Source organism: Poecilia mexicana, unplaced genomic scaffold (genome assembly GCF_051168715.1).
Source record: "Poecilia mexicana isolate PSO_F unplaced genomic scaffold, ASM5116871v1 scaffold_22, whole genome shotgun sequence".
Taxonomy (NCBI): Eukaryota; Metazoa; Chordata; class Actinopteri; order Cyprinodontiformes; family Poeciliidae; genus Poecilia; species Poecilia mexicana.
The window spans coordinates 4720388-4732892 of record NW_028263391.1 but is presented as its reverse complement, the minus strand read 5'-3'; the positions used below and the strand labels follow the sequence as shown (position 1 = coordinate 4732892).

At 37.3% G+C, this 12505-nt stretch overlaps 1 protein-coding gene across 7 annotated transcripts; it reads left to right on the top strand.

The window, feature by feature from the left end:
* The first annotated feature begins 571 nt into the window (after nt 1-571).
* LOC106919264 (uncharacterized) lies at nt 572-12049 on the top strand. Of its 7 annotated transcripts, none has more exons than XM_088002520.1 (18): nt 572-789; nt 1057-1109; nt 3322-3391; nt 4332-4483; nt 4692-4775; nt 4862-4918; nt 6173-6370; nt 6465-6665; nt 6788-6842; nt 6953-7043; nt 7140-7281; nt 7697-7801; nt 8176-8284; nt 8361-8568; nt 8690-8764; nt 9387-9489; nt 11191-11276; nt 11370-12049. In XM_088002520.1, the coding sequence occupies exons 1-18, from the start codon at nt 762-764 to the stop codon at nt 11512-11514; spliced, it is 1962 nt and encodes a 653-aa protein (XP_087858646.1). In that variant the 5' UTR covers nt 572-761; the 3' UTR covers nt 11515-12049. The 7 variants fall into 7 exon arrangements, with proteins under 7 accessions (XP_087858646.1, XP_014845002.1, XP_014844995.1 ...); XM_014989516.2 differs by having other exon boundaries at nt 6785-6842; XM_014989509.2 differs by having other exon boundaries at nt 4329-4483.
* Nucleotides 12050-12505: the final 456 nt, after the last annotated feature.

Here is a 12505-nt window from a genome sequence, read left to right as displayed (position 1 = left end):
CTCTCGAAAACAGGTAGATTTACCTTTAACAGTGTAAAACAGGGCAACTTATGGAGGATAAATGCCCCAAATTTAATAATTATATTGTTAATATTACAAAGTTATTAATAGACAAATGCCTCTTTATCCAAACTGATGCTATTAAAAATAGACTTCACTTCTCATTCTCAAAGAAAAATTTATATGTCATTGTGTAATTATTTAGTCTGACTCAGTATAATGCAAATTATTTATTTATTAATTTAACCGTATGTATTTTGTTGTAACTTTCATATACCATTGAAAAAGCATAATACTCACTCATCAAACAGAACTTTAAACCGTGGGCAGATTATTATTATTTTTTTAATCTTTAAGAAATGTTGAATAAAAGGGGTTAAATATGTGTCGACATAAGGATAAAAATAGGCTGTTTTTCTGTTACAGCTACTGTTTTATTTGAACCATAACATATCACTAATGTAGCTGTAAAAGCATTTATTTAACATTCTCAGGAGATTTTATTGAATAATATTTGTTCTCTACAGGGCAAATTTCTTTCCAGATGATGGCAGTGTCGTTTTTCAATAATAGTAGTTGAGCACGTTTTCGTCGAAGAAGAAGACGAAAAACAGGACGCCGTGGACGCTGAAGGCTTCTCCACTGTACACGAGCCAGAACTTCCAACAGGGTTAACAGCAACTCAGCAGCACTAAACCTGGCGACAACTAGTGCGTCATAGAGAAATACTGGATCAGAGATACTGGAAATAAACGGAAGCCATGCCAAGAAAGAAAGAGCTAGTTCGAAGTGAGAATGGAGCAGTTTATTTCATCATATCTTGAGTTTCATTTACCAGGAATTGGAACTGGGTCAGCTTGTTAGCTTACCAGCTACTGTAGTTTTACCAGAGACTTTTAAGTTTAGCAAACGGGTCCGCTTCCGTTCTATCGGTGCGAGCCGCGAGTGTAATCGAAGCTGTTATATGCATATATGTGTGAACATGTGTGTTGGTCAAGTGTTTAATTTTTTCCATCTTATGTGAACTTTGACGTCATCATTTTCCTTACCTGCCAGGTGGGCCTTCAGTACCCAGAATTCGCCAAGACTCGAGACTAATGCGCACCCACGTGAGTATGACTCGAGAATTTTAATAAAATGTTGGTGTTTTTCCAAACCTTCAGCTCAACTCTTTTTAAACAAGCTGACATGTTGGCATCACATGAAATTAAACTTCATAAAAACTTTATAAGAGGTAGATAGGCTCTTACCTGAACAGATTTAAATAAACTCCTGGGTTTATATGTCAGCTCAGCATAATAAATGTCATTATTGATCACAGATTATTTTGTGAACTGATATTAAGTGAAAAGATTTTTTAGAATTCGACACCTCAAAATTTAGTCATAAACTTTTGTGAGATTCTCACAGTTTGATTTAAGATGCTCCAGCTAGACAACCAGAGATTAAAAATTAGTTTGTTTTCGTGTAATCAACAGGAAAAACACATAATTGTTGTGAAACTATAGCATAGCTGTAAGACTTCTTTTTTTCTTTGTATTTAAAATTTTAGGTAATGGTCAGTAGGTCAGACCTCAGAAAAATAGAAATGGGTATCGTTCAGGATAAGGTGGATTGTTGCATCGCTTTGTGTGAAGACCTATTCTTAAATTACATTTTTTCTTTTAAGTAAACAGTGATTGATTAAAATATTTGTTTATACATTGTTGAGAAAAAAATAATTTTCTTAGTGTTTAATACAGTTAATCTTACCACATGTAAAAATAGTGGATTGTGCAGGATTAGTTTGAATAACATCTTATTCAAAGGAGAGGAGAGACTGTCTGTTATCAGGGAGGGACCACGCCATAAATTAACTCTGGCACAAAGTCCGTGTCTCAAATGAGCAGGCAGCAAGGAGACGTCTCAAGTCATCTCCCACAGAGAAACACTAAAACTTAAGGAAAAACAAACTAACGACACATAATACTTTTAATAATTGCAATTTAATTAGTAGAATACCATTTAGTTCAAATTAACATGACTTGAGCTAGCCTAATTCGTAGTTGTATATTAACAGCACTGGTAGTGTCTAAATCGGGCTAAATTTGTAGCTCTAAGTGAGCCAAACGTATAATCAAAACTAGTATAACATTAATAAGAAAATGTCTAGAATTAATGTGTTTCTATTGAAAATGCTCAGGTATATTCTATAAGTGTTTTAATTCTTAAAATCTGTGCTTTGATCCAAGAGGATGGAGAAGTTCTGAACCACTTTGTTTACCAGGCTTCATGTCAATTTAAAATTACTGCACAGATCTGTATTTGTAGGAATTGACCGACAGGGAAATAAAATGGGTCTAAGACAGGTTAGCTTTTGGTTGAACCCTGGTTTAAAAAAAATAGAGACTTTATTCCAACCAGGAATTAGGAATAGCATCACATTTCAAACTGGCATGAGAAGAGCTTGCTCTAAATGACCTTTGGTCTTCCTTGTCTAGATAGAGAAGCCCTGAAATTAAACAGGTCTCAGAAGGTAGTTAAATTGCTTCGAACTTCTCAACTTTGTCATTTGAAACTGGCCACAGCCATACAAGGAGAAAAACACGCCTTAATTGCATAAATTAAAAACAAGGAAGCACTTTTGAGACAAAACTCTACATCCCAGAGGAAGGAATCAGATTTGCTATTTGCAGCCGCATGGCAATCTCCAAAAAACGCGTTTTTTGCCTTTCTTCTGTTTTTCTATTGTTCTACTTCCATCAGGTAATTAATGTCTGTGCTGTGCATGTGAATTTATACTTTTAACTTTTGGAATAAACTTTGAAAACGTATGACGTGGAGCGCTGATTGTTATCTCTGTGTGGCTTTTATTTCTACGCATGGCGTCACTGAATCCAGGAGGACAAGAGAATACAACGAGCCAGACGTTAACGGTTTTATTCTCTACAACATGCATCTGTGCAAGAAATGTAAAATAAAAATGAACTAAATTTAGTAGTTTTCATGTAAACTTGTTTCTTGTAGCTGACTGGCAGTGTGCAGCAACGCGTGGGGGTAAAATCTAAACTACTGACGAATTGAACTGGATTGTTTTACCTAGACTGAACAAAGTAAAGAGTTTGAGTCATTTCTTAGCTCTGCAGTGAATGCAGCAGGATATTCAGCTGTGTCATCATTTATCTTGTGTCCTGCACTTATTGAAGTCTTACTTGTTTCCAAAGTATCAATATTTCTTTTTTCTAAGATGTTTATTCTATTTCTTCCCCATGTCTTGTTATTTATCCTTTAACCATTGTGGCTGTAAATGGTCCTAATTTGCTGATCTTGTCTTCTTTTAAGGAATCAATAGTGGATTTCATGAGTGGGCGCAGGACTTCCTTACTAGAGGCATTGGCTCAACCCTTTATTTGTAAGGCTTTTTCTGATTTGGACATTTCACACAAGTCTTCTTTATTCACTCATTTACATCAGCTTCAACATTCATGCTCATTCTGACTGAAAGGAGCATGTTGTTGTTGTTGTTGTTGTTGTTGTTCCAAGCCGACTACTGTGGAGATCATTTTGTGTTTAGACTTCAAAGGAAGTTTAGAGTTTTAAGTGAAAAATATGCAGGGAATTCTCACATTAGCTGCATTTCCATTGGCCGTACATTTACACAATTTGACATTTACACAATTTGACATTTTGAAAATAAATTTGCTTATTGAAAACACGTTTGTGTTGGGGGGTGGGGGGACTCTTATCTTTTGCTAAAAAGTTTTGTCACCAGGATAAGGTGTTTTTTTTTGTTGTTGTTTTTTTGGGCCATATCAAAATTTGCCAAAATGATCCTTTGGAAAAACTTTTTTCGCATCACACAAATCACATGATCAACAACAGGATGTTGCCACTGGTGCAAACCAAGAGGAAGACGACAGGAAGTGGTTGGAGGATGATGGTGCGGCGTGTTTTTTTTATTGTAGCGTGAACAGACATATTCACGTGTGATTTTAATTGCGCTTCTTATTAAACACCACAATGGCGGAATTGTGTTTTTCATATTGGCGCAAGATCAACAAAGTTTTGAGCACATTTGTTATGGAAATGCAGCTACTGAACTAGGACACTCCAAAGAATTGCATTCTGGGAAAACATTCTACATGGTAATGAAAGACAATTGTTCCCACTTTGTTTTTGTTAAAAAAAACAAAACAAAACTTCAGAATTCTTCAAATCTTAAAAAAAAAAAATTTCTTTTCCATGAAATGTAAATGTAATGGACTTTTAAGACATTTCCATGAAACGGATGGAAACGTTATTGATCTTGTGGTCTTTATTTAAATCTGTTTGTTCCATCTAACTTTCAGCAGCCTTACAGTATGCTCAGGTCTTAGAGGATGATCTCATATATTCAGACGACGACGACGATGATTATTATGATGACGATGATGATTATCATCCACGTTATGCTGCGAGCAAACCTTTGGAACCACATCCACAGATAAAACAGCTCACAGACGAGGTAACATGCCCAGTTTCACTTATTGGGAAATGAAATCAATACTTATCTGAATGATGTCCCTTCTGTTGGTGATGGAATGGGAAATATGACTTGCGCAGTTGAACTTTGATATTTTTAATACTGTATTCTGGTATAAATTTCTTTAGATATGTCAAGTTTTTTTCATGAGAATTGAATTTGTAGCGTCTGCTCTACATGCTCTCCCCAGGAGGCAGATAAAATTGCTAAGGAACTGATAGAAGAGGAAGATCGGCGTAAAGAGAAAACTGAAAGAAACAAACGTAAAAAAAAGGTGAGCTTGTGTAATAACCACCGAGACTATACTGTCTTATTGTCATCTAAAGGCTGCTCATCGCACACACCTGTATTTTGTTACAGCGCAAAAAAGAAAAGAAACGACTTGAAAAGGAGAGCGCGCTTAAGGAAAATTTACCTGTGAGTAAAAATGGTACTCGTCTCACTAAATTGGAGTAGAATTGAAAAGTTAATTTATTTCAGCAATTTAAAATTCAGATTTTTTTAATTAATTAATTTTTTATTATACATGAGCAGTTGTGTGCAAATTCTTGTTTTTCAGGACTAATACAGATGGTATCATTACAACCTGACTAACTTATCCAGAGGAAGCGTTTTGATATGATTCATAACTTATGGCAGGTTATGTGTCCATGTCAGAACAGTCCAAAGTGGCTCCAAATGCAATATCTACAGATTACTGTATGTTTACATGACATCAACAGATAGAAAATAACATTAAAACGATGAAGCTTGTGTATGAAGAAGAGGTCTCACTTTGACACAAATTGTGTCTGGTGTGTTTTTGACCAAAATCATCCTTATTCTTCATGCAGTTAACCAGCCAAAGTAGTCAGAAATTGTGCTCAAGTCAATCCTATAAATGTGTATTTTTCAAAATGTAGCTTTGTAAATATAGCTAGTTAATGCCCAGCTTGGCATAAAATCAGTAAAGTACTTTTAGTACAGAATGGCTCCTTTTGCCTGAATGAAGATGCTTTAAACCATCCAATAGCTTGTTTTTTATTGATGACTGTCTATCATGTTCCATAGACAGACTGATAGATACTGGTTAGCTACTGCTAACTCACTGCTAATTTGGGTTTTGCTAAATTTGCAGAATCCCTGTTAAGCACCGGCTCCATGCCTCCTCAATCTCTTGAATTGGCTTCTTTTTTCACAATCCTCTCAAGGTTGCAATTATCCCTGCAATCGGTGCACTTTTTGCTACCGCATCTCTTCCTTTCACTAAACTTTCCAATATGTTTGAATGCATCGTTTTGTGAACTCCCAGTTTCTTGTAAATGGTCTTTGGCAGCTTATCCTCATCGTAGGAAGTGTCGGTGACAGTTTGCTCCAAAACCATCTACCATCTGTTTTCCCTAGGATTATTTAAGCCATTTTATTATTACTCTCAACTAATATTTATATTTTCTAAGTGATTGAATTTAAGGTTCTCATCAGTTGGAAACCAAGTCAATTAAAATGAACTGAAGCAACTGCACACAGAGTGGAAATATGTCTCTCTGTGTATAATGAGTTTCTTTTTGAACCAAATTACTGAAATAAGTAAAGTTTTTGATGAAGGTCTTATTTATCGAGCTGTATCCTGCATGTTCTGAAAAAATGCAATTCCAACCAGAAACGGCTCGCTGATTTGCAATTTAATTTCAGGAGAACAACGAGGAAAAGTTAGAGAAGTTGGAGTCTTTAGAGAATGAGGAACAAACTCGTATAATTGATGATAATTCGGAGGAAAACAAGCCTCCTGAGTCCGATGAATCGCAAACGGCAACCAAGGACCCCGGATGTGTTGAGCTCGCTGGAAAAGATATTGAGAACATAAATACTACAGAAGATAAGCAACAAAATGTTTGTAAAAGCTTCTTTCTTTTTAAGGCAAACATTTGTGATAATAAATTCTGACAGTCTGTAAAATATGACTACACTGTGCTACTCTTTACAGGACTTGAATTTAAATAATTTAAATGCTAAACCTACTAAATTGGTCCCTGAGGAGGAGGAGAAGAGTAACCTGAAGTCTAAAAAAGAGAAAAAGAAAGTAAAAAGCAAAGTCGCTGAGGTTCAGCAGCAGGAGGACAAAAACGTCCATGTTTGTGAGAAACCTGAAGTTCAGATGAAAAGCCAACCTGAAACCAATAACGAGGTATAATACACAAAATAAAATCAAATTTTTTCTGAACAGAACTTCACCTTTAAATGATCTGTTTATTTGATGGGATCCATTGCAATGAGGCCTGTGGATAATTTCTGCTCCTGTTTCAGCAGAAACCGTTTGGACCCATGACCGAGGAGCTAGCGAAAAGAAGCGTAGAGCTGGCCAGTAAGTGAATTTTCCTTGTTTTAAATCTCTTCATTCAAATTTTCCCATGAAACTATATATATATATATAAAAAAAACAGAACTCTCGACCTGACCTCTGCTTCGCCGCAGGTATGGGGAACCGCTTGGCCGCGTCCGGACAGTACGACATGGCAGTGTCGTGTTTTACGGACGCCATTAAATACAACCCAAAGGAATTCAAGTAGGAACATGAGCTTGAATTTGACTTTTGTTTTCAAGAGAACCACAGGATCACCGGACGTAAGATGAGCTTTAAACTACCCTCTGTGTGTTTCAGGTTGTTTGGAAATCGCTCTCTGTGTTATGAAAGGCTTGAGCAGTACGAAAACGCCCTGAGGGACGCCGACCTGGCGCTCTCCATGCAGCCCAAATGGATAAAGGGTTTGTTCCGGAAAGGAAAAGCCCTCTGTGGCCTCAAGGTAAAACAAGGCGCATCTGCTAGCATTTGGTAGCATCTCTTGTTTTATTCTATTACAATATATGTTTCTTATAAGTCAAGTTACTTGACATTAACTCCCATCTCTTGTTTTCGTTGATTGAAATGATTGTGATCAATATATTTATACATTTTGCATTTCAGAGGAAAGTATCTTTGTAAATATGTTTTACTTAAAATTCTTCAAGTTGCAGCTTTAGCTCCTTCTGGTTCAGATTCAGTAAAGGAACGCTGTCCTGGAATTTAATTCTTGTTTATTTGCATCTTTTAGTATATTTTCTATGAATAATCTGTAGGACGTGCCAATTTTGTTTTTCTTTAATTAATCATCAGGATAATCAGTTACTACAATATTAGTCAGTTGATGCTTTATTTATTTTTTGTTGTGGCTCCTTCAGAGATACTATGAAGCCTCCCTGATCTACAAGGACGTGTTGACGCTGGAGAGCTCGAGTGTTGAAGCTGCGCAGGAGCTGAAACGAGCGCAGACGCTGCACCTTATGGTGGGTGCTAATATCTGTATGCTGTATTCAAACCAGTTAAGCTTTTTTTTTCTTACAAGTCTGAGAATAATAAAGAAATGACTGTACTACAGGTAAAACAAAACAAAAAAACAACTTCTTGTCGTCGCCTGTTTTGTGCTAGGTTGTTGATCATGTAACTTGAGTGAAGTGAAAAAGTGTTTGCATCACAGTTTTGTGAAATACCTCAATTTTGATATGGACGGGAAAAAAAGCCACCTCATTCTAGCACTGAAGCTTCTTCAAAATGTATTTTCGAGCCCAAAAGTTGTGCTGTTATTTGGCCAGTGGAAACGCAGCTGGTGTGTCCACAGTGAGTCGCATTTAGGAAGCTGTGTGTGCTTTTGTTACCTCAGGAAATGGGTTTCTCCTGGGCGCAAAGCACCGAGGCCCTCAAAGCTCACCCGACCCTCGAGGAAGCCGTGGAAGCTCTGTTTGCCGGGAACAGAAGCAAAGATCATGGAGGTAACGTTTCCAAAAAAATAAAATTAAAAAAACACCGAGCAGGTTGCAGCTGCTCCGCACTGTTCTCCTCCTCCAGGGGCTCGAGTCATCTGGGACAAATTCAAGCAGCCGTCGCATCAGGACGACAACAATGAGGACGAAGAGGAGGACAACGATGATGGAGAGTGGACCGTCCTGCAAACAGCCCGTCCACGAACGCAGCAAGTCAAAGATATCGACTGTCTGGGCCAAATCAGATCCAAATCCCAGTCGCCGACTCCTCGCTCCAGGAGTTCAGCCAAACCGTAAGCAATCGATCACGTTTGAGACGTTGTTTTCTTTTTGTCCTTTTTTGTTTGTTTTCAGTTCTGTGTTTCAGAAATGAGCTTTTGATTTAATATGAATAAGCGTGTGTTTCTCTCTCAGAGAGCTGTTTTCAGTTTGGGTGGGAACCCTGGGTCCTGCCATAACTTATCCAAAACTCCATGAGCTTTTCAGCAGGTGAGTTCTGACTTACAGGCCTGTGACCGTAACATGTTGCTCGTCCCAGAAGTTATTGCGATGAAATGTAATGTTGTTTGGAGACAGTTTTCAAATAATATAACGGTAACGACATAATCATGCAAGAACACATTCTCAAAGATCAACTTTAAATTCTAATGAAGATTTAACAGTGGAACTGGAAGATATTTTAAATATCTAAAAACAAAACAAACATTACATAAATGAATTATGAAGTCTCTGAAGTTGAGACCAAAGCTTTTGTCATCCAGTTTTTGGTAGAAAGAGAGAAAATATAAACTGATAAATCATACAAATGAAAATTACTGAGCTCGTTGATTGATTTATTTCTTATTGTGATGAATAGTGACTCATTCATCACTCTGAATCCCCGACCGTTTACTCTGTTGATGCAGAATAAACTTCTGTAAAATAATGCATGAAATCCTGAGTTTACTTAAACCAAACTTTAAATGCAAAAATCTGAAATCTTCTTTTTGAAATGAAACAAAATGGAGGTTAAAATATTTATTTTCTTTTTTTTTTTCCTTGTATTGTCCTAGAAAAATGATTTGCACCAATTTTAAACTTGCATGTCGTCGTCTGTGTTTGTTTCTCTCAGAGTGGGAACGGTGTACAGCATCAAGATGCTGCTGGAGCTGCAGTGTGCGTTTGTCAACTACACCAGGAAGGAAGAGTGCGAGAGAGCCATCCAGTGTATCGACGTACGTATTTGTTTACTCCATGTCGTCATGGTGAAATGTGGAGCTGATGTTTCAAAACTTGAAGCCTCTCGGCAACAAAAGGAGCCAGGATTTGGAGACTTTCAGCTGATTTTTATGCTTTGATGACTTTGTTTTTTGACTATGTATTATAAATACCTGCAGCATGAAACATAATGTCAATTTTTTTTTTTTTCATAATCTTCCATCTATTATGTGTAATCATTACATATAACAACTAAACCCATATTTAAAGGTTCAGCCATCAGTATATTATTATCTATTTAATTTTAATGACAGTGGATGAACAATCATTATTTCACTGAAATACAGAACAAGCATCAATACCAAAAACACCATCAATAATTGACTAATAAATGTTATAACCAGCAGTAATCATTATATTTATGATCATTTGAACAGTTTTATGTAATAATTAAAGTTCAACGGTCAAATTGAACTTTAAAAATAAAAGTGAAAAAAGTTTTTCTTAGTTCTGAATAAGAAACAAAATGGTTTTCCCCTTTAACTTACACATTTTCTCATTGGTGTTAAACAATTTTTGAATGTTTGCTGTTGATTTATTTTTTCTTTTTAAAGGATTGGAGCTGTCTGTAGGTTCACTACTTCAATGAATTTTTATAACATTTGGTGTTTTCATTTTATTTTCTGAATATCCCACCTTATGGATTATTCTTATTGCTTTTTTTTTTCTCTTTCTGCAGAGCTGGTGCTTTTACCCTGCAGCTGAGATAATAATAATACACAGAGGCACTGATTACATTTGTCTTTGTTAGATGAGGCGGTTTCTGTTCGTTTCTGCTCCTGTGGGAAGAGCTGCCTTTGATTCTGAAGTTGGTTTAAAAAATGTGCCAGAAAAGTCAGTGATTTGCCACAAGTCATAAGATTCCCATATCTTGTCTGCTGGGTTCAGCCAGGAAGTAAACGTCCCAAAACACAACATATTTTATAAGTCTTGTAAAATGACTCTCCATATTTTCTAGGTGATGGAAAAGCGTATATACGTTTGTACTTATATATGCAGTTATATACATACAAACACGTATATAACTGGGTAACATTTACTGTATTGTCAAATGAACGTGCCTCTGAACATTTGGTCATGTTAAAACCTCATTCTATAATATAACTTCCTGTAAATCAGTCATAATATGTACACTTCAGTCTCTGACCATATTTATTTATAAGGCATCACACCAGCCCTGCTTTAATCCAACTCCAGTTTGTTTGTCTAGAAGGTCCAGTTCATTTGGGGATGTGTGAATGCGATTTCTGATATGGTCTGTCTATAAACCTCAGTTCAGTTGAAGTGAATTCTGGCGCGGTTCAAACAGCTGACTATAGCGCAGGGCATTCTGGGTAAATACAACTAAAACAAACACACGTGTCCGGCATTAGCAGGAGTCTTTTACCAAAGACAAAAGTGAAATCCTACAACTGCTAAAACTTGATGGCACTCCACTTTTGAGGTTTTCGTGTTGTTTCCTTCACTGGTTCTTGGTGCAGCGCCGCCACAGGCGAGGAGGGGAACAGCCTTGTCAAAGGGTTTGGTTCGTTAGTGTAGTGTGAAAGCTGACGGTCTAACGGGCTCTCAGGTGTTGAAGCGTCCTTACATGTGGGTAAAAACTCGACCCAAGATACAGATGACCTTCGAGATGAGATCCGTTTTTGTTTCCTTTTCAGGGAATGGTTGTGGAAGGCGCTCCGTTGACTGTTCGATATCCGTTTAAGGGCCACACCGGAGAGACGGAGTCCTACCAACGTCTTAGGTAAGAACACTGCTCTCTTTCTTCAAGCGGCAATAAAAGCTCTACCTTTATTGATGTATAGATTGAAGTTGGGAGAATTTTTTTTTTAAACAGTACGTACAAGAAGGAGTGCTTTTTCTGGCGGACGACGGGCTGCACGAGGGATGACTGCACCTTCAGACACATCCCAGAGCACAAGAACATCGACAGAGACAAGTTCACCAGCAGACTGGGTCTCGGATCACACGCAGGGAATTAAAAATCAGTAAAAAGCAACATGTAGAGCTTTCGCGCAGGGTCTTTGATTCAAGTGGATAAAAACACACTAAAAAGAGCTTAAGAAAAGTGTTCTTGTCCTTTGCATGCGTACAAACACGTATATAACTGCGTAACATTTACTGTATTGTCAAATGAACGTGCCTTTTTTTAACTGTACTTTAAACGTGCCTCTAGCTCGGATGCTTACCTGGCGGTCGGAAAATGTGTGGGAGACTTTTAAGTTTTGCAGTTTTAAAAATGCTCCTGAAGAGATTTCTCTGGTTGAGTTCTAAGCCACCACTAGGTGGCAGTGTTATATTTTAACCCTTGTAGGGGGGTTGGACCTATTTGCTTTAATTTTTAAGGCTGGGATTCTGCATAGTTGTTTCATGTTATGCCTATTGTTTTTCTTAACTTATGTTTCTGGGACTTTGGGTCGGTCTGTGATGTGTGTGCCTGTGTGTGTGTCGGTGTGTGTGCGCGCGCCCAGACCATCAATGGTTTGGTTTATGACGATTAAAGTTTTCCTGTTCCCAGAGTGTTGGAGCGTCTGTTTTGATAAAACAATGGCTGCTGCTGATTCTATGTTTGTGTTAGGCTCAGAGTATTGATGCCAAACAGGAAAATGGAAGGTTTATTTAATTTTGAATTATTTTGTGTCACAGAGACCCAGCTCTTGATTCTTCATTTCTTACATTCCAGTCCCTGTGGCTGTGTGACACATTTGCTGATTTGGGGTCATATTTTAGAAGGTTACTTCTTGCAGAAGCCCCATTTGTTCATCATTTGACTCACACAGGTTAAAGTTCTCTTTGGGATCAATGGATAAAAACAAATGTTTGATGTGGGAACAAATAAGCAAGTCTAGTTTATGATTAAAAACAAGGCGGTGGGGAGGGAGGGTACAAAGTGTTGCAAAAAGTATTCAAGTCCCCCATTTATAAATGTTTGAATTCTTTGTTAGATCAGTATTGCAAAAAGGAAAGAGATGA